General features: G+C 39.0%; 1 protein-coding gene across 1 annotated transcript in view; it reads right to left on the bottom strand.

Moving 5' to 3' along the window:
* Positions 1–22,083, bottom strand: part of LOC147334115 (low affinity immunoglobulin gamma Fc region receptor III-like) — a 42,302-nt gene extending 20,219 nt beyond the window's left edge. The window contains exons 1-4 of the mRNA XM_086285874.1: positions 22,053–22,083; positions 21,206–21,241; positions 20,760–21,026; positions 20,435–20,680 (exon numbers count right to left, since the gene is read on the bottom strand). Of these exons, the coding sequence (XP_086142000.1) occupies positions 20,435–20,680; positions 20,760–21,026; positions 21,206–21,241; positions 22,053–22,083 (580 nt within the window). The remainder of the gene's footprint in view (positions 1–20,434; positions 20,681–20,759; positions 21,027–21,205; positions 21,242–22,052) is intronic.
* Positions 22,084–23,330: the final 1,247 nt, after the last annotated feature.

Consider the following 23,330-nt stretch of genomic DNA (forward strand, 5'->3'; position numbering starts at 1 on the left):
TCAGACATCATTAGCGCATTTCAAAGCTTCAAATCTTCAGTGCCACTTCAGCTCACTCCATGCTAACATCGACCAGGAATTTCCAAAAGGGACTGAACTTCGCAAACACGAGTTGGCCACTTTGAAAAGTCAGGCAGAAAAGCAGATACAGTTTTTCCAAAAATTAAAGAAGCAGTCAGAGACCATAACGCTCGCATCCTATCAGCTGGCTTGGAACATTGCACGGGCTAAAAAGCCACACAATGAAGGGTAGGTCGTTAAAAAATGCCTCAGTGACGTTGTTAAAATTTTGTCTCCTGAAAACGACAAATTAAAACGCATGGTATCAGACGTCCAACTGTCCCGCCACACTGTTGAACACAGAATATCGGACATTAACACGGCTATGGAATCACAGTTGCACTCTGACCTTCAAGCATGTGAGTATTTTAGTGTTGCATTGGATGAGAGTTGTGATATACAAGACAAGCCTCAGTTGGCAATATTTGCACGGTCTGTGTCAAACGATTGTGTGATCAAAGAAGAACTCCTGGATATTGTGCCATAAAAGACAGAACCCGTGGCATAGATGTGAAAGAAACCATGATGGCTGCATGTGGAAAAGCAAATCTACCCATAACGAAATTAACTGCAATAGCCACGGATGGAGCACCAGCCATGATGGGATCTGTGAACGGGCTTGTGGGGCTGTGCAAAGCTGACCAAACTATTCCTGACTTTTGGAATTTCCACTGCATCATCCACATGGAGCAACTCGTGTCTAAATCATTGAATTTAGATAACGTCATGAAGCCTGTGATGGAAATTGTCAACTATATCCGCACACATGCGCTTAACCACAGGCAATTCAAGAATCTCATCACTGAGCTGGACCAAGGGCTTCCAGGTGACCTGCCGCTGCACTGCACTGTGAGGTGGCTGTCAAAAGGCCCGGTACTCTCTCGCTTCTTTGAGCTTTTGGATGCCGTGAAACTGTTTATGGAAAAGAAGGACAAGGACTATCCCGAGCTCTCGGACCTCAAGTGGATTATGGATCTGGCCTTTTTGGTTGACATGCTGTGTCACTTGGACAGACTGAACCTGACCCTGCAGGGTAAGTTAAAAATGCTGCCTGACCTGGTGCAAAGTGTGTTTGCGTTTGTCAACAAACTGAAGCTGTTCAAGACACATATTCAAAAGGGAGATTTAACGCATTTTCCCACTCTGCTAAAAGCCAGCGGGCAAGTCGCCAGCGCTGCCCTGAGTAAGCAAAGAGCCAGATATGCAATGCTGATTGAAAACTTGCACGAAAGCTTCGTGACCCGATTCCATGATCTACAATTGAAAAGGCCACAGATTACGTTCCTCGTCGACCCATTTAATGCAGAGACCGGTTGTTTGAAAGTCCCGCTAGTCACAGATGAAGCTGCGGCTGAGTTGGAGATGATAGATCTTTGTGAAGAGGACCAATTGAAACCTGCTTTAAGGGAAGGGACCATTGAGTTCTGGAAAAGTGTGCCAATGGAAAAACGGGCTGCGCTCAAGATACTGTCAGTGTTTGGGTCAACATACGTCTGCGAGTCATTGTTTTCTACCCCATAAAACGTGAAATCAAAGCATCGATCTGTTCTGACTGACACTCATGTGAAAGAATTGCATATATTTTCTTGACAGCTGTTTTACACAGAAATGATCTGTGACATCATTGTCCACAGCTACATCTTAGTGACCATATTTCCATGCCGCCTGTGTCCATGGCTCTCTGCCTTCACTGGTGGTCACCTGTTGAGTCTCTGGAGGGGTCTGCCTCCTTCATCAATATAAGTCACTGAAGGGTTGTAAGGACCACTTTGGTCCCGCAGCCAGGCCAACAAAAGCATTCTGTCAGAGTTCTTATTGTATTGGCCTCCTTGCTGGCGTCTGACTAAGCCTCCTGAACTACCCTATCATCACCATCAATGCTGGTCTGTAGACAAGCTGTTTCTGCTGCTAATCAGATGGTCAGCACTCATAGTTTCTCAATCTATACTGTTGGCCTCCTGGCTATCCACCTCAGTAGCTTAATCTCCATCACTGGCCTCCTGGATGCCCCCCCTGAGATACTCAGACTCGCAGGGTTTTTAGTATTTTGGATTCTGTTCACCCTTCCTCAGTTCAGAGTTTTCTGGACTTCTTGATTTTGTTTTTGGATTATTCTGGATTATTCACATTTCAATTTAATTTTCAGTTTAATTTAAAATTTAAATTCTGTTTATCTTGATTTTAAGGAACTCGTGTTTACTGTATGTTTTATGGTTATGCAGCTCTTTTAGTTTTTTCTACCAATGTTGCTGTGTTTCTTCACAGGGATATGGAGTTGGTATCCATTTTAAAAGAAGATCTGAGAGTAATGGAGGAACTTAACACCCATCAACAAGCCATTAATGGCACTTGAATAAACAAGAGTACAGACCTACCGCCAAGAACAGGTCATCCAGGGGACCTGACACACCCCCACCTATTGGTTGGAGATAGACAGAATTGGCTGAGAATCCACCACTCTCCGTGGTCACAGGCAACCAGCTCACCCCTGGTGACAGCAGTTTCAGAGAGCAGCACATCCCCACCTATGGCAACTATGAGGGACAGTAAAACTTTTCCCTAAACCCACTGACAGAATCTTCCTGACAAGGCATCATGAAAGTGCCACATTATGCCACAAGAATGCCTGAAGTGCCATTACCTCTGGCAAGTAACAGTGACACTGGGGATACATACCACATCTGTCTCTGCACTCTGAAAGAAGAAATCCTTCTTCGGACATGTGGCATTTGTTCGATTAGGGAGAGGTGAAAGTTTTGGGAGTGTCAGTGACGAGAGAGAGAAAGAAAGAGATTGAACAGCTAGTTTATGGTTCGGTAAGGACATGTCACTTCAGAGTCATCAAGACTTTACAAAGACTTCGGTTCAAGTTCTAGTGGCTAAAGTTTTGCCAAAACTTAGAGGACTGTGTTCTCTGCTTGCACTGTCCAGAAGGGACTGTCACAATGCTCCTATGCCTCCTTGGAACAGGATCAGGTGGAATGACTTGGGTGGGCATACTTGGCTTATTCCCCTTACCACTGACCAATGGAAAAGCTATGACCTTGTCACCATGAAGAGCAAGGTGGGAAATAGCTGCACAGAAGCGACACTGTGTTCCCCGAGTCACAGACCAGGTAATAGGTTTAACAATGTCCATCAATGTCCACCTTTCTTGTGCCATTTGTGTTGCATTCAAGTGATGTGGTAGAATTTTGGCCATGTTGCTATAAGATGGTGGCACTTGATTTTGCTGGAAAATCAAGTCATACCACATCGGGTCGTGTCGAGCCAATCTGAGTCGGTACTAATGGAAAAAGCTCTTGAGTGCACTGTTTGGAAAGTTTGGATATGACCTCTGTAGCCCAATAAGACCTGGTACTCGGGCTTCTCCCTGAGACAGAGTTGTCCAGTGAACCCAGATTGGACTACCTCCATAATCTCTGAGAACAGTTATGGGAGTTACACGAGATGACAGACAGGCCGTCTTTGATCCAGGCTCCTGGCTGAATTGAGTTATGATACACGCTGCAGGAGAGAAGGCCATGCATCGAGACAGCAGGTGTGAGTCTACTGCCCAGAGAACAAGAATGGCCTTTCTCCCAAACTGATGAGTCAGTGGGTTGAACAATGCACTGTGCAGACTGTCAGGCATGGTTTACAGAGTGCAGATGGTCAATTGGAATAGGGTGGATGAGCTCTGATCATCTTGCACCCTACCAGCCCTCGATGCCATCTGAGGGGGAGTCAGGGCCCTGGCTCCAACTCCAGACTGTGAGCACAACTTTCAAGATGTCTGAGGCTGAAATGACTTTGTTGTGGACAAGTGGGTTGTTTGGCACAGCTAACCACCTAGGTGGGAAGAAAACTTTGTTTTGATTCTAAGGAAAGTGTGTTTATTGTATATGTTATGGTTATGTTGCTCTTTTAGGTTGATCTTGCCAATTTTGCTTTGTTGTTTTGACTTAAAGTTGTTTTTGTGGTGGAGCTGTTACACCACTGAAGTAATGTGCAGGTTCGTTGACCTTCTTTGAAGCACTTTGTTAGTGTGTCTGTAAATGTTGACCAAAGAGCTCCCCCTAGTGTGTTATTGGGGTAGTGCAACCTGAAGTAGTTTCTCACGTCAAAATTAATTGCTTTGGGATTCCTCAGCTCCCTTTGTTTTAAAGAACTGCACTTAATTAAGTGACAAAATGTGTTTATTGGTCCTCACTTCAAAATAATATAAAAATTGAAACTAGTAACTTAATGATCTAATTAATCACTGAATCCTCAGCAGCTTTGTCTGAGTGGAAAAGGGTGTGTGTGTGTTTGCATTGTGGTATTGTTGTATTTTTGCATTATCCATATTAAATTGGTTCAGCAGTGAGAAAACAGTGTGAATGAGATTTCCTGCTTTGTGTAAAGTTTGATAAACTCTAAAATTAAGGGCTACTACAACATGGAGCTTCTTCTTTTTCTTCTTCAGTGTTGGTTCATCTGTCTGTTCAATGTTTGTTATTAGAGCTAACATAGCTCCGGTTAGCTTAGACTGACTAGACTGACCGACTAATAGATCCAAACAGTAAAATTTTAAATTTAATGTACTTTGGGTGTTTTTTTTCTCTTGAGGGTTTGATTTTATGTGAGTTTATAAGAAAGTTATTTAATTTTCAATCTTTACTTATTTTTTTAAAATTCATCTGAAGAGAAAAAAACAAAGATTGTTTAATTCTAGTTTCATTTATTATTTCATTTATTTTTTCTGTTTGTTTTCTCCTCATGTGCAGTGACAAAAAGAAAGAAAGGAGAAATATGATGAAACTGAGCAGAAGAGAAGTGGAGTAAAGTGTGACCAAGAGGAATCATTAAATGTTAACTTCCTGTCTTTTTGCTGGCATAACACTAGAAATGAAACTGTTATAGTGTCAGTGGCTGCTGTTTCATAAATTTTACTTTGAGCCAGTGCTTAAATACAAGTATGTGTAGCTTATACTTTATAAGATAAGCATAAGAAATCTATACTTATTTTTTTCAAAAGTTAAACTTCTTGAAATGTATTATATTGAGGTAACACTGACTGAGATACTACGTTGAATTATTCGAGCTGAACTATTAAAAATATTCTCAAACTGAAAATATGTTTGTGTACTATACACTATGGAGTAAAATATATATATTACCACATAGAGGACATTTAGTGAGGAAACACAAGCAAGACAACCAACCGCATGTAAAACATGAGAAGCAGCAAATAGTCCAGGAAGAAAGAGAGGCAGACAGATTATGTGACTCCTGTGACTTCTCCTAAATCACATGACTGTAATCAGATTGACATGATCTTCCTCTTTATACTGTGTCAGTCTGACAGTTTTTGGTTCTTCAGATATATTGAAGCATATTGAATCCATTTAATATGATGGGTTTTTTTTCAGTCAACAGTAAATATCATGCTTCACACTAACTCCGCATGACATTCATCTGTAACCAGTAAAGTGAAGCTTTAATCCTGGTCCAGATGGGTTCACATGAACAATCTGTTAATCTACTGAAGCCCACAGACTTCAGTCAACCTGTCAGATTATCTAAAAAACTGAAAGACGTCATTTTAAACACTTACTGTTGTTCTGAAGGATCTCTGAAGCCCCCCAACACTCTTCTGATCATCAGGGTGGGAAAAAATAGGATTTACATGCATCAATCCATCCATTTTCTTCTGTTTATATGGGGGCAGCAGCCTAAGTAGAGAAGCCCAGTCCTCCCTCTCCCTGCTGACAAAAGATATAATCTCTCCAGCGTGTCCTGGGTCTGCTGTCTCATTCCAGTGAGATATCCAAAGAACATCTCACCCAGGACGTGTCCAAGACGAATCCTAGTCAGATGCCCAAACCACCTCATCTGGCTCCTTTTGATGTGGAGGAGCAGCATCTCTATTCTGAGCCTCTCCTGGAGGACTCAACTCCTCACCCCATCTCTAAGCGACAGATCTGGTTTACAAAAGTAAATGTTTCCAACTAAAACTGTAAAGATGACCTGTAACAAGTTTCCTCTGTACCAAACTGACTGAGCTGACCAGTAAACTGCTGTTTTAAACAGACACACCCAGATCTGAGATCTTGCCACAGAGAAACCACTGTACGCTCAGAGATTTGATTAACAAATTTCAAAAATGCAAACTAAGGTGTGACCATAACAGGAAGTGGACTTATTTCACTGACACAGGTAGATGTGGAGACAACTTCCCACTGCACTCTGTGAATTTACATCAACTTGTTCTAATGAATAACAATAAAACCCCATGTTAACATGCTTAGGCTCACATAAAATATACACTATTTATAATTAATTGTACACACACAACTCAAAAACCTCATATGAGAATTAAGGTCTCTGTTGGGGCAGTATTTACTTTTATGGGAGCAAAATTATATATTTTTATATATTCCTTAGTTTTCTTTGTTCTGGTTAAATGTACAGAAATTTGTAGTGCAACAAGACTCAGATAAGAGCAGCATGACAGATGTTTACTTTGATTAGACGAACAGTATTTAGGAGGAGGAAATGGATAATAGGTATTGATGTGTATATAACTGGAGACGAACAACTTAAGCATATTATATATAATATTATATTAAAGCATATGTCGAACTAATGTTATCTTATAACACTATGAGCCAGGATAATTTGATAAATATGAATGTAAACAATTTATTCAAAGTTTTAAAGATAAAATAATTTTTAGGAAAAATTTGTCCTCATTTGACCTTAAAGAAAAGGTCAGAGGTCCAAAGTAACATGATATATATGGAATCCCAGATATTATTCCCTACAAGCTGGTACACGTCAATACAAACAAACGTTTACGTTTTATTGAACTTTGACAGACATGCTAGTGCTACCAAACACATAACCTCCTTGGCAAAGGTAACAACAGTAATAGATGAAATTTTTTTTTCACAAATGTAAGAAAACAAACAAAAACATTATCAGTAAACATTTTAAACACACTGACTGTGATCAAAGCCACTTACTTTATTCTGTTCTTGTCTCCATCTGGTAGTTTTTCTCAGCATAACGTCATCGGCTCATGACCACAATCATGTCAGGAAACATCTTCAGGGTTGAAAAACAGATTTAAATCAGAAAAAAGTTACAATTAATTTAAAATCAAAATGAATCAGTTTTACACTGCCCACTCCAGCTGTCAGGGTTTAAAGACAAAACTTTGCCAAGTCTGTGAACGTCTGTGAGAACAGAAACAAGTAGTGGTTTGTGCTTTCTCAGTAAACTGAAGGCTCATATGACTACGTGAGATATGTGGCTGCTCAAAACAAGTTACAGCAAAGATCTATTCTTGCCTACATTTCCTGAAAAAATAAAACAATAACACATGGATCTGATAGTGTTTACTCTGAAAACATCTGGAGGAATCTTTAAAGTCAGCTTTGAGTTTGTGGAGAAGTGAGTCTCAGAAAGACGTGAAAACTCTTCATGAAGTCGTCACCTCAGACTGATCTGATCAATCAATAAATCAATAATTTACTGACTACAATTGTCCGATCATCAGCAGCACTGAGTATGTGTTTGTGTGTTCATCAGTATCCTGGTCAAACTGGTTCAGTGAGTATTATTGGTACAGATGGACTCAGTGTGAGTTCATTTCCTGCTAGTGTGTACAGTTTACGTACATCATCATCTGTAAAACAAGCTCTACCGAAACATGGAGCTATTTTTAAAATGTTTCTGTTGTTTTGTCATCATCTCTCTGTTTGTGAAGTGATTTCAAAGATTCTTGTTATTGTGTGTACCTGTGAATATTCACTTCATTTCTCTGTGCTGACGTGGGAGAACAGAAAAAAGAAGCTGTTGTCAGATAAACAGTAAACACTTTGGAATTAGTGACTGGAAATAAAACAGGAACAGTGATTCAGGGGATTTTAGCACATTTGTATTTCTTTAAAATGAACAATTACATAACCATAAAACATTTGAGCTTTGATACATTCTAATTACTTAAAACCAACAAAGAGCTTTGATTTCCTACGTGTGAGATTTGTTGTAAAGGGCAGAAGAAAACTTCAGATCTCTTTGAGTCCATCAAAAAGTGCAAAGCTGAGCAGACAGCTGCACATAATAATCTGTAAGTAACTGTGTAAACATTTGCTGCATTATTCTTTATTTGACTTAAAGTCCAAATACTAAAACTGAAAATATTTTAAGTCACCAAAAAAACAAGAGTGGTGTTCCTCCCACTCAACAAACAGAAAATCCCACACACTCCACCCAAAGCTAAATCCTCAGTCTAATCAATCAAACGCAAAGTGTTAAAGTCAATGTGTGACCCACCTGCCACTGACACACAAACTTCAATGTGTTTCATTGTTTTTGTAACAGTGACAATAAAGATCTGTTCTTACAGAGCAGTGAATATAGGTCAGAGCAGTCAGTGATATCACCTCCTTTTATTTTTAATTCACTTTTTATATAAATAAATACATTCAGATGAATGTGTAATTTAACACACTTGGCTGTGACTAATTTCAACCTGAATTTCTGTTTTTACTGTGGCCCACCTGTAGTACCTTCATGACTCACTGGGGCATCCAGACCCACACTGCTTAAAAGACTTTCTCCACCCTTATCATATCTAATTCAGTGAAATATACATAGTGATCTTGCCACATTCATAAAATATTTATCTTAATAAGAATATCACAGAAATTGATATGGCTCGCTGCCATATCGCGCCATATCTGTCACTCTCAAAAGTACAGTTTTTAAATTTAATGTTGCTGAAACACAAATAAATAAAAATAAATAAATCTGATGGAGGAATCACTCATCTTTGGAAAAGAGAGTTTTTTACAGAGAAATGGCTCTTTCCAAAATAAAAGCTATACTATACACTTCTTCTAGGCTATATTCTCAGCAGCATATTAAACATATCAGGTCAGATCCTCATAAGGAGAATAAGTGGTAAGTAGATAAAGTTATACAGGCTGGTGACACAGAGACATCCAGGTCAGTCACTGTACAAATGGAAGGCAGAAGACTAGACACTGAGAGGGAGAAATTCAAAAATATATATATTGACTAATCAAAACCCAGGCTGTGTGGCCATGTGGCTAACAGCAGAGAAGAAGCAGTTCAGAAGAACGGCTGCCAGAGATGTGGCAGGGCTGGAGGCTAGTCGAGGTGTGGGTGAAGACCTTTGGGTGGCTTGGTAGGTGGAGACGGTACCTGGAGTGGCAGGTGCAGGAGGTCCTGGTCATGCCATGGAAGGTCCCGGCAGTCCCGAATGCGGATCAGGTTTGGCAGTTGCAGAACCAGATAGCGGAGCGCAGACCTCTGGCTGAGACGTGATATAACCAAACATCGCTGAGGCCTCTGACTGAGACTGCAGCAGGCTCTGGAGATGGGCGTCCTCCAGCCTCAGCTGGAAAGGGACCCATTGGTTTAATTCCCAAAGCGAGTGATGGCATGGAGTCTGTGGCAGGCGATGGCATGGACCTTTCGAACTGGGGTTAGCAGTGTCTGTCCATATGTTTTCCTGTCTCCGAAAGAGCACGAACAAAGTCTCTGTCACTCACCACAGCTGGCTGCTTTGGGGAAGTGTGGATTAGACATGAGCGCTGGTGGCGTAGATGCCAAAATTGCAAGATTAGCAAAAAAAAGTGCAAAAGCAGACAGAACAGAATTTGAAGGACGGCCCTGCTGGTATACGGGTTTTTAAAACAGCCAGTTGTTAATGGGGAACCAACCAGCAGCTGCCAGGTCAACGCCATCCAAAAAATGCTCCCCAGGTCCTCTCATAAAGACCACACATATAAAACACAATCCAGACACATTCATTCAATATATGGTCAGGGTTCTAACATTAAAGTATTGCCATGTATAAAGCAGGTGCTCTGCTTAGTGCTGTGCAGTACTACAAATTCTGGTATAAGTCTGATACCAAGTAAATCCAGGGTCAATATTCCTGATACCAATATTGATGCTGTTGACCTATAAAGGCAACTTATGTTGGTGAGATGAGTCTGTCGTAATTTATGAGATGAATCAGCATCCATTTGTTAGTTCAAAAAACATGCATTGACCACTAAATAATTCCTGGAGTGTAAAAGTGTCTGACTCTAAAGTGCTTTGGTTTAGCTGTTGTTGTTTAAAAGAATATAAACAAACAAAATAAATTTTCCATAGTGCGTCTCTGATGTAACACCCAGTTTTACCAGTAGGTGGCAGCAGACCTCATATGTGAATCATTCCCTTTTGAAGCTTCACTGTCATCCCTCACAATCTCATTCACAAGCTGGCACGAAGCGGATTATAGGAGAGAGGTCTGGTCTGGTGTCATGGTGTGAGGACAACAACCTCACCCTCAACACTGACAAGACAAAGGAGATGATTGTGGACACGAGGAAGAAGAGTAGAAGACCTCACCTGGACACTGAACACCACACAGCTGACATCTTGCTTGAAACCCATAGAACCACATGAATAACACAGAATAAAATATTTTAATGCAGATAAAGTTAATAGCTGGGGAAAAAGAACACCGTGTTTAAGGCACATTTGAAATAAAAAACAACAAGGAAACTTAACTGTGTCCATAAAACACAAACATATGTTTATTGTTATTGATGATTTTACAAGAAAATAGAATTTTAAAACTCCAGGTAAAAATACATACTCATATATATATATATATTTTTTTATCATAGTTGTTCAGGTAAGTAAAAAAAAATTAAAATAAAGAACAACATGTGGATGTCCTCTGGTCTGAGGGGGGGGACCAGTTAGAAACCATCAGCTGGACGTCAGTGGTTGGACTGGTGGACTACTTCAGTGAAGAGTAGACCAGGTTTGGCTTTGGTCTAAAGTCTGAATACAAACACAGTTCAAACAACAGGAAACATGATTACAAGCTTTGTAGTTCCATCAAGACCTCCAGTCTCCATCTCTCTGCATCACACACAGTCCCAGTTCAGACGTTACTGGGAACCAGCTCAGATACATATCACAAAGGTTACACACTGCTTTCATTTTAATTTAAAGTTAAATTAACAAAACCCAAACCTTAAACCCACAGAGCTGAAACAATCAGATTTGCATTAAAAAGTCCAATATATGCTGTTTTAGTTCACTTCATTGGTTCTTGGTGACTCCATGAATGATTTTCAAAATACATTTGAAAAACTGTTGACATGTAAAAGTGTGTAGTCCACCCAGACAGCTATGATAAGCTCCAGTTCCCATGTGACCCTTAATTTGACAACTCAAAAAGAACACAGCTTTATTGCTGGCGAGGAGGTGACACAAATAACAATACAAAACTAAACTGGGGAAAACTAATGCACAAGGAGACAGGGGGAGAAACACACAGCTATAAGGGCTGATGCAACAGTAACAATGAAAAACACAGGGCTTAAATACATTGAGGGAAAACGAGGGGATTGTGACACAGAAGGAGAGCACAGTTCTCCTTCTGTCTTAGGCTGGACGAGACAAGGGAGGCAAAAAAAAAACAATGACATGAGACACAGACCTTCAAAGTAAAACAGGAAACACACTGACTGAACTCTAGACATGTAAACTTAACAGACTGGGGAGACACAACATAGGGACCTGAAACATGGGACAGAAAGGCACAGCAGAAACAACACGGGAAGCCATCACACAAAACCTAAGAACTAAATCCTTGACAACCATAACTGAAACCTAGGGAAAAACAATAATCAAAACAGTACAGCCAAGGACTCAGAACATAAACCATAATATGAAAGTACAAGGCTGGTCACAAGGACCCAGAATTTTTAGGTTTCTGTGTGGATGTAAAAATGCAGCACACTACACTTCACTGTGCCCTACAGCAAAGTTTAATAAAACATATAGAAAGAGACATGGTGTTATTGACTTGTGTTTGTTCATTGAAGCTTGTATATGATTTGTACTATGCTTGAATGAGAAACTGCCTGTTTCCACTCTGGAAGGAGATGACAGATAATCTATAATATCTATAATAATCTATCCATATTTACAGTGAAACTCTTCATTTCCAGAGGAGCGTTACATGATACAGGGTTTAAAATAATCATTCTTTATCTTATACTGAACCTTTGTACAGCCTCTGGTTTTAATCTCTGCCTGAAATAAGGTGATTTAATATACCCTTGTTCAAGAAAACATTGTTTTAATTGGCTGCTGTTTTTTTTTTTTTTTTTTTTGCCTGAGAAAAGCATATTAGGGATATATCACCTCTCTATAATACCATACAGATTATTGGGAAAGACAACCTGTGAGCAGGCTGCAACCTCAGCTTTTGGCACACTGGAATTACTGTTCACACAATCACCTCATCATTTAAAAGGTTTGATGTGAGCATGGCCTTTCCAAACCAGTAAATGAATGCTTGGCTGCATTTGAATGGAAAGCAACTGTACCTCTTTTTCTCTTTGGTGTGGCAGCATAATTGTTCATAACTGATGTTTCCTGTTCTCAGTACTGAGTAGCCTGCAGCTGAATAAATATCTGCAGAAAAGAAAAACACAGAAATTACTTCACAACAACAACAACACCGTGAAATAACGTAGCCATGATGGTTATACTGTATGCAGATTAACTAAACATCACCTCTGTCTAAAACGTCAGAGTTAAAGTAAATAAAAAGAGGGGAAACTGCAGTTTAATAGTTTAACTGCAGGTTAATGCAAAGTTATGCCACTTTAAGATTTTCACATTTTCATAATTGGTGCAAATATGTAAAAAACAAATATGCATAATCTATACATACAAGGTGTTTGTAAAGTGTTTTGTATGTTTGCGTGAGATTCCGTTTCCTAAGTCCTGATTGGTTGGTCAACCATACTGGAGCGAGGAAGTGGGTGTGGTCAGGCCACGGTGGCCCGTCCCCTACTGGACTGGAGTAAGCTGTTGGATGTTTTCAGGTAACAACTAGCTGACAAAGCTTCAGTGACACCCCTGCTGTGTAGTGATGGGCAGATGAAGCCTCATGAAGCACTGAAGCTTTTCATCCAATTGGTTCACCCCAACGCGAAGCTTCTTGAAGCTTCATTTGCTCTAGCAGGACACCTACTGGACGTAAAAATATTAGTTGGCATGAATTTGAAGAGTGTGGCCTTTTGCACACAGCCTGTAAATGTCAACAACAAAAGGAGCGTGTAAAACATCTATATTGTAGTGATGGCAGTATACTGTGTATATTTATGCTGGCAGTATGGAAAATGATTATTTGCGGCAAAGTTCGAACCGCTTCCTGAACCAGTCACGTGGTACAGCCGGGCAGCGAGGCTTCGGACGTCATCATTTTCAGCTCCTCCCATAAATGAAGCAAGCCTCGATACGCGCTTCGCGGAAACGCCCCCTCCATTACTCGACACACGCTTCGAAGCCTCGATACAGAGCGTCACATCACCCCTGCTGTGGTCTATCCCCACAGTAGCCTCAGTGAAGAAAAAGCCTACTGCCGTGTTTTTCCCGAGGCAGAGTTGGACTGTGGAATTTTTTATGCTAAATTTGAGTTGGACTAGGTTTTTGCACCACCAGTGCGGAGCTGTTTCCTTCTTTGCACCAAGATTTAACAACGTGGTTTGCAGAACTGCTAGCAACACTAAAGAAGTGTTGACTGCTGCAAGCTAGCAAGGATGGTGTGCTGTCAAAATACTCAAGCATCTTCTGCTGAAGCCTGCAACAGGTTAGTTTAATTATTTTCTTTGTGTTCACGTGAGCTGACAAATGTACATGCGGTTATTGTTTAAGTAATCCCTCCTGCTTCACTGATTTATTACCACCTGGCTGAATGGGAAGGGTTTTTGTTGTGTGTCTGGGGATGCATCATCTCCTAGCTTAGGTAAACTATTTTGTTAAGCTATTTAGCATTGCTGGCTTAATAGGGGTTTTATTTTCTTGAGTCAACCACCCACATATTATTGTTGTTTTCTTTTGTGGTGTGTTGTTTATTTGTGGTAAATAAATGCCACCATTTTCCACTATTTTCCTATTTTATTCCTTTTACCACCACTTGATTAAATCCATGGCTGCAACATAAAAATTCTAATTTATTGATTAAGATAGACCTTCTAAGTTGCAAACTTTATTTTTTGGGGGGTTGTGTTGAATTAATAATGTTGGTAATTACATTAAATTAATTTTATATGTAATTTGAAATTCCAATGTTAGTGGGTTCAAAATAAAATTCAAGTTGTAATTACTTAAAGAAATTTAATAGATAACTTATTTTTTTCCACTGTAACTTCTGATTTCAAATTCCTTCCCCTACCGACTTAACTACCACATGTAGCTAATGCTAGCCATTCTAAACTTTAGCACAGGAGAGGATAAGATTTATAAAGTTTCATTTGACAAAAGTCTTCAGCTAGAGAGTGCAACTGTGGCTAGGAAAAGCATGGTTAAAGCTTTGCTACACAGTGCAATCTAATTCCGATCATAGGCTGATTTTGTTTTTCCTTTTTACCAAAATTAGAAGCCTTTAAGCTGTGAACAGTTTTGTCAGAGGGATAACCTAGAGGCTTCTTTTTTCTGTCTGGCTCACCTATTTTATATCTTTATAAAACTTGCATGACCTATACGTAATATTACATTGATTTTGGTTAGTATTGTGATACAGCTTAAAGTAAGTATTGTTCTTGAGCTTAAGAGCTGTAGCTATCTTTGTTTTGTTTTTTCGTTTTTGTTTTTTTAAATCAGACTGTGTGAAATATTGTTAAATTCATTCCAATAGCATTATTCTGGCATAGGCTATGTGAATCTACTTAACATTAAGACTTTATGTAAGCAGTTAGTATAGTGTGATAATCTAGGGTCATTAGTGCTTTGTTAAGTTGGGACACATTTTTTACAAAATGGGCTGGGAGTGAACAATGTGTAAATTCGAAACCTCTGCAAAAACAGGGTTGCTAAAACATTAGAGATTACACCACGGTTATGGTGGGGAAGTCTCCCTTGTCTTCACCAAGATTGTTTTTGTTCCCTCAAAACTTGGGGTAGCCTTAGATCACATCTATCCTCTTTAAATAATGTATTAGAGCATTCATTAATGCAGTATAGCTAATAGTCTGCAAGATTTAATTCTTCTGTTTGTGTGGTCTACAGATAAAGGAGGAGTTCAAGAGAATAACCACTGTAAGCCTTGAATGGCTACACTTGACCATTGCACCCCAAAACTGATGGATGTCATTTTATCAAGGGGAGGAGCTAAGTGAGTGAGGGAGTGAGAATCAGGCAGATCAAGGACATGCTGCTTGAGGTAGGACAACTATTTAGACTTTGGGTAGCTTTGAAATGCACTTTGTTGGCAGTCACCCATGTATTTTATACTCATACTTTATTTTTTCTTAAATAGCACAATACAATTGAAACACGCAGAGAAGTAGCCATCTGCTGCCTTATCACTTTCCTTGGAGAGAAGGAAGAGGACCTTTTCATGGAGTTTGGTGTAAGTAATTCAGCATTGTGTGTGTGTGTGTGTGTGTTCCATTGATCATCTGAATTCATTAAGATTCAGTAAGTATAAAAGTCTAATCTATAATTCACTAACCTATTTTTTTTTTTAAATAGGTTAGTGAATTAACCTATTAATTCCTTAACTTAAGGTTGGCCTTAAGTTAACACTGAAGAACTTAAGGCCAACCTTGAAAGGCAGGTGATGAAAACTGCCATCATCAGTGACCGGTACACCCCTAGATCTAACCATAAGACTGCAACCATTGTGGTGGAGGAAACAAAAATCATGGAGGGCCAGAATTTCCCAAGGTGCTGTGTTTTGCTGATGGGCATAATATATGCTCTCAATCTGAGCGAATGCAAGGATCTGAAATATACTTTTGAAATTGTTCAGAAGCTGTTCCTTGACTTTGATGGAACCATCATTATGTTAAAGATGTTGACTCTGTTTCAAAAAGTGGTAACTGTTTTGAATCCTGTATGTGTAACATTGATCTTAAAGGTGTTTGCTGCATTGTGTAATAGAAAGATGCAAGATCTTGTAAAGTTTGTTAGGCATTGAAAGTTAACATTTACTGAACACTTGCATGGAAGTATTACTGTAACAAAATGTTTTCTAAGTAGATTTTTTACCAATTGAACACATTTGTTTCTGTGGTGTTAAATACATAAAGGCATATTCTATAACTTGGCTGTGATGGTATAAATCTAAATTTCTGGTTTATTTTCACTTTGTAAATACAAAGTGTTGAAATGCCTACAGTTAAAAGAAAGTTTTTTGATTGAAAAAAATGTTGAATGAATTCCTTTCTTAAAAGCTATTACAATAAAAAAAAAAATAAGAGAAAGCTAAAATGATGATAATAATGATGAAAATCAGCAACTTAATATTTTAAATAATGAACTTTAAAAAATTGTTTTTGTAATTGCTGTAATTAATTACATAACACTTAAAAATCATTTTAAATAATGTGGGAAAAGTAATTGGAGGAAGATAATTTTTATGAGTAAACAACTTAAAAATATGTTTTTAAGCTACCAAATATTACGTAAATGGTAATTAAAATCACCTTTGATTATGAAGGAAAAGTTAATTCCCCTAACTCAATATAGTTTGTTGGTTCAATCTGATTTCAACATAAGTTATTGTAACTCAAAAAGAGTAATGGAAATTGTTGCCTTAATTTTTTTGTTGAGCTTAAACAATAATTTTTAGAGTGTAAGAGAGATATGAGATTAATAGTTTTAAAGATCACGCAATTGGCCAAGCTGCCTCACTCTGAACACACCTATTTGAGAGCGTGTGTGTTTTTGTTATTGATTGCTGTTAAAGAGACAAGAACCTGGGGTGATCCAATATCATGGCAAACCATGTAATAGGTAGGCTGGTCTACCATGTACATTTCATACTTTGCCTCTTCAAAATGTGAAATGTACACCCATGCAGAAGTTCCAGTAAGTTGCTGTAACAGCAGAGGTAGGCATTTCATTTCAAGCCAGTACAAAAATAATCATGAAAACAGACATAACACATTTACATGTGTATATACATATTATCCTCCTAACTTAATTGTTTCCAGTTATCAAGGTCCCTACCTGACTTCATCGCTTTAAATAAACCATCTTCCACTGCTGGTAACTTCTGCATGCATGTCCATTTCATGTTTCGAAGAGGCAAAGCGTGAAATGGATACAGTGGACTGGCATGTCTACATTTTCACATTTAGTCATGATACTGGGTTGCAAAAGCAGCTAGAAAGCGTGGACACAAACACACCAGTTCAAGTCGTTGTGGGGTGCATCGACTTCAGGTGTAGTTACATTTCTCAGGCGATTAAGACATGATTATGTGAGTTAATCAACAAGTTAAAATCTTTATGTAATATTATTTTAAAAGGTATTGATTGTTTTATAAAGACAAGTTATTTGTTTGGGTATATTATTTAACAGGTTGATTTTTGTACATTTATAATCTGAGTTAAATTTCAATAAAGGTTCAGCCAGTGTGGTTAATATTAAAATTGTTATAAGATCACTGCAACAACAGAACATTTGTGGTATCTGCTTTACATTCAATCCAACACTAAAGCTAGTTTGGTCAAAACTGGGGGACCAGGTTTTGGAGACAGTATAGAGCAGTTAGACCACAGATAAAAATACAAAGATGCAAAGATTAACATATGTATGTAACCTTTGTAAGTAGCTTTTGCTTTTCAGTCTTCTTTCCTAACACTGCTACTGAGAAACAACAACTGCTGTAACTAGTTGAAGTTGAAGGTGCACGACAACAGATCTTTTTTAGTTTTCTGCTGTTCATCTAACCCACCACTCAACCTAGTTCGATCAAAACTGGGGTGCACAACCACAGATCTGACACCTTTTTCAGTGCAAACTGATGCTTCACCACAGGGCAAGTTCTCACGATATGAACTCTGTGCTTGGCCAAACCAGAACAGAGAAGTGTCATCAGCTTCAGACTACAGGAAGGAGCTGCTGTGGTTTTACATGCAGAACCCTTTAGGTAGTTAAAAAGGACAAACTCCCTTTTGACAAGAAGAAAACTTCAGCAGAACCAGGCACAGGGAGAGCAGCCATCACCTGTGACTGGTTGGAGTGAGGGGAGGAAGACATTGTTAAGGACACGCTGTAGAGATAAAGCAGACACATGTGAGCCTAATCTGTTCAGGTGTAGCACTGTGAAAAGTTATAACACACCTTACATCTCTATAAAACAGAACTGTGGCTGAGTCGATGTTATTAGTAAAGGCCAAGTGTGGCACAAGGGAAACTGCAGATGCGTCCTATTTGTCCTCTCTCCAAGAGGAAGTAGAAACCTTCACGTTAAAGTGGAAAGTGTCAGATGTAGTCTCACTGTCTCAGACTAAAGAAACATCAAGAAAAGAGTATGTGGTGGATGTCTTTGTCTGTGTTTTCAGCAGCTCACTCTGAGTCGTTTGTGAGAAAGGTGGAGTCAAAACAATTGAAGCTAGGTCAGAGTCCTGACCCATGGGTGCATGAAGGCAAGTCCTTAACCTACTATGATAGTATTTAACAAATATCTGAGGACAGGAATTATACTAAAGAAATTGACAATAGAAACAATCAGAAAGGGTAAAGGTGAAAAAAAAAAGAACAATACACAAACAATTAACCAGTGACTAGATTTGGGCAGGTTTCACAGTTTGGAATATGCGAGTTGTTTATGCTCACTTAGTTGTTCAGGAAAAGTCAGTGATGAGAATTTATTGAATATCTTTATTTTATGTTCCAAAGAAAGAAATCTGCCTGTATGTTATAGATTGAGTCTAATGTATATAACCTCAGCTCTGCATTTTACACGACTGACCATCAATTTGTAATTTAGCTACAGCTTTAAATTTCTTTCAATTTTTAAATTTCTATTGTCTAATGTCAGACAGACATATCACCACAGACAGGAGAAGAGCAGCTGTACCTCTCATCTGTGATATAACCTCAGCTCTGCATTTTACACAACTGACCATCAAATCCTGATTAAAAGGTGGTGGTATTATTTGTAATTTACCTACAGCTTTAAATTTTTTATTGTCAGACAGACAGGAGACCAATAAGAGCAGCTGTACCTCTCATCTGTGATCTGGTTTTCGTGTCTTTGATGATGATTCGACCATAACCGATGTCTTCTGTTCTCACTGCAGAGTAGATTACTGCTGCATCACTGTCTGCACAATAAAACACACAAAATGTTGGCATCATATAAAGATATAGCAGTAAAGTTTAAACTTTGAGTAAAGCTACATATGTTAAACTGAGTTAAGCTAATTATAAAAGGAAATTATGAATAAAACGATAGTAAGTTTACTTAATGTGAATATGAATTATTTATTTCTAACGTCTGATAGAGAAACACCTGCAGCTGACTTTAAAAACAATCATAAACAGGAAACTGTACGACTGCAGAGGTGTTAGCTTGTGTTAACCACAGACAACAAACACAGAGGGCAGCATATAAAGAGCAATGCTCAATGAGCACAGAGTGAAATTTTACAGACTTAAAATGACTGAATTATTAAATTTGGAGAGAGGAAACAAATCAAATGAAAAAAAAAAGTGACATTAAAGCCGTGACATACAAAGATGAACTCTGGCGAAATTACTACAGAGTTAAACTTTAGCATCAATTTAATAGAACGTTTATTTTTCTATTACAATGCACAGTTGTACTTACTTCACCTGCTTCATAATATCCTCATAGAAATCTTTTCATGAGACATAAAATCTCTATGAATATAATCAGAACTTAAAAGTATTTCATAAAATTGGAGCTGAATAAACACAAATAAATAACCGACAAAGGACCTCAAATTACCGTTGTTTTGTTTTTTTGGATGTTGATGAGTTGATATTTTGACATCACTGTACAAGATGTCATCTGTGAGGCCATTTTCCACAGCTTCATCTAGTGAAATTATTAAAATTAAGAAAGTATTTACAATCACAACAATTTACAGTGAAGAGTCCAAATAAAAACAAAAAATAAACAGTTTTACATTTTTAATGTGAAATTAAAATTTTAAAAATCATCAAATCATAATAAAATTAATAAACATAAATAGTATAACACATGGATTTACATAACCACATATATTGAAAAGTCTGAGTCTCACCTTCAGGTTTCCTATGAACACATCGTCTCACCAGCAGAACCAGTAACACCAGTAGAACCACAACACACACTGATCCAACAAATGAAAGCACAGAGAGAAGAGGAGGAGAGAGTGATGGAGGAACAGTGATGGAGGTGGAACCAGGAGGAGAGGTGGATGTAGGTGGAGGTGTGGATGTAGGTGGAGGTGTGGTGGTGTCTTCCCCTAAAATAAAGCAAACACAGTCATTAAGTTGTCGTCACATTGTGAATGTTGAAAGCTGCAGAAACACAGACAGGTGAGTGTGTCACCTGTGACAGTGATCCAGCTGGATGGAGACTCTCCATGACCGCTGATGTCACACTTGTAGAGGCCTTCATCAGACCTGGAAACATGCTGGATGGTCATGTGACCTGTAGGCTGCTTCCTGATGAGGGAGCCATCTTTATAGAAAGCAGCTGGGAGGTTGGAGGGAGTGGTCTTTGTTTTACAGAGCAGAGTGACGTCATCTCCCTCCATCACAGGGAGGACAGGACTCTGCAGGATCACTGATCCACCTCAACACAGAGACAAACTACAGCATTTCATCCATTTACACACAGCTTCATCAACACTAACTCCACACACTCAGCTTACCAGTGACTGTCAGGTTAACCATGTTACTGATGGGACCCTCTCTGGACTCACACCAGTAAACTCCACTGTCATGAGGTGCTGTTACACCAATCTTACAGGAAGAACCAGCTGGTTTTCCCCACCCATCTCCTCCACACTGAGTCCTCTGTTGTTTGCTTGTGTTTCTCCTCAGAGTCCATCCAGCAGAGCTGTCGTCCTCCTCACAGCTCAGAGACACAAAGTCTCCTTTAAAGATCTGAGAGCTGCTGGGACTCACAGTCAGACGAGCTGTGAGGGTTACAATGAAAAATATTTGATTTGTTATACTTTTGTTAAAACTGTTATAATTCTGTAATTAATCCTTCATTTAATAATTTTTATATGTGAGCACCATCGTGACTATATGAATCGCATCATATCAGTGAGCATTTCTCAGGTTTAAACTGTGACAGAAGAAGGTTACTGACCTTGGTTTGTTGTGCAGCTCAGCAGTGAGATCAGAACTAAAGAGAAATGACACTCAGGTTGATTTGAGGTGAACATAAAGAACAACTCCACACAAACAGCTGACAAACACACACATTCCTCTCTCCCTGACAAAAGAATAAATAAAAAGTGCCTGAAGCTAAAATACATCTGGTAGAATCAATCCTTCAATTTTCTTTACCAATTTTTAAAATTAGGGAATCTATCTCAGCTTCTTTAACATGACTACAGGTAATTACAGTGTAACACAGAAGGACTAACATTCACACCTACAGCCAGTTCAGAATCACCAGTTAACCAAACATGTCTTTGGACTGTGGGGGAAAACATACAGAGACACTGCAGCTCTGTGACACTTGTACTATTAGATATAATGTATACTCCGTTTATTACCAAATCTCACAACATCTAAAAATTTTTGGAGAAACTTCGTTACTGACATGAAAGTATTGAGACAGTTTTGTCTTTTTGATTCTCCTCTACCCCAGTTTTTATGTAAAATCAACACTCACTAATTATCATGCACAGTGACTAAACTTTGACTATACACACAACCGCTACATTTAAATAACACAGTAAAGTCATGTGTCCACTGTGCAGCTGTGTTGATATAATGAGTGAATGATTTGAGCTTTTCACTGCCTGCTGTGTTTCCTCGACTCCTGAGCAAAGATAAAGAGTCAGTTCAGACCTGCAGTTGGTCCTCGTGGTGTTTTGAACTTGAATTCAGCCTGATTTGTTTTTCATGTCTTCTCCTCCATCATCAGTTATCAGGAGAGCAGACAGTCAAAGTACAAGAATTCAAACAAACACAGAGATTCTACTTACAGAGCAGACACAGCACAGATGTTTCCTTCATCGTCCTTCTCACTCATTTGAGCTTTTTTTCATTTCTGTCACTGACACCAAGTAAAGCCCGCCCTCTTCCTCTGAGCACCAGCTTTCTATTGGTTCAAAGAAAGTGGTGGGACACTCAATTTTATTTATTACTTTGTTTAAAGATGTGAGTGTTAAAAATAATAAAAAATAAAAAATAAGTACAAGGACATCGTAGTGCCTTAAGAATGAAAAAAATACAAATTAAAAAAATACTGCAAGTAAAACTTAAACTTTTAAACTGCCATGTAAAAAAATAAACTTAAACATGAACATATATAAAACATTTTAAGTAAGGGCAGCACGGTGGCACGGTGGTTAGCACTGTTGCCGCACAGCAAGAAGGTCCTGAGTTCAATTCCACCATCAGGCCGGGGTCTTTCTGTGTGGAGTTTGCATGTTCTCCCCGTGTTTGCGTAGGTTCCCTCCGGGTACTCCGGCTTCCTCCCTCCGTCCAAAGACATGCAGCTTGTGGGGATAGGTTAATTGGATAATCCAAATTGCCACTAGGTGTGAATGGTTGTCTGTCTCTGTGTGTTGGCCCTGCGACAGACTGGCGACCTGTCCAGGGTGTACCCCGCCTCTCGCCCCATGACAGCTGGGATAGGCTCCAGTGCCCCCCGCGACCCTGAAAAGGATAAGCGGATGGATGGATGGACATTTTAAGTAAGCAAACAAAATTTTATTCAAGTGTGTTAACATAGAGATTGAAACAACAGGTCATCTCAACTCTTAGTCTTTTCCCTTAGTGGGAAACTAAGTCACTTGAATTGGCAACATCAGCCTTTTGGTAATAACATAGATGGACTGGAAAACTGACAGCTTCAAGTTTACATTGAGCTCTCTCTTCACCACAATGGACCGGTACAGCCTCCACATCAATACATATGTCAATGTCATGCTTAGCTCCCCCTTCACACTCAAACTTCACTCAGGGCAGGAACTTGTCCTGGATTGCCCACTTCATGCTTTTACTGCTGAGAATTACGCCCTTAGATTCTAGGTGCTAATTTTCATTCTTGCTGCTTAACACCACATTAATTAGAGTTGACAAAAGCAAAGCTGATATCCTAAGGCAACTAAAGTGGAGATGCTCCACTTCCTGGCTATGCCTTGATTTCCGTACCATTAAAATTATGAACAGAATTTGTGAAAAAAGGCAGCCCTTACAGAGTCAACATGGACCGGAAGAGAGCAATATGAGCAAATTCACATACACCCTTGGATATT

The sequence above is a fragment of the Aulonocara sp. 'chitande type north' Nkhata Bay genome, linkage group LG3 (genome assembly GCF_057382095.1).
Source record: "Aulonocara sp. 'chitande type north' Nkhata Bay isolate Kocher_YH1m ecotype deep benthic linkage group LG3, A_spYH_male_GT1.1, whole genome shotgun sequence".
Classification (NCBI taxonomy): domain Eukaryota; kingdom Metazoa; phylum Chordata; class Actinopteri; order Cichliformes; family Cichlidae; genus Aulonocara; species Aulonocara sp. 'chitande type north' Nkhata Bay.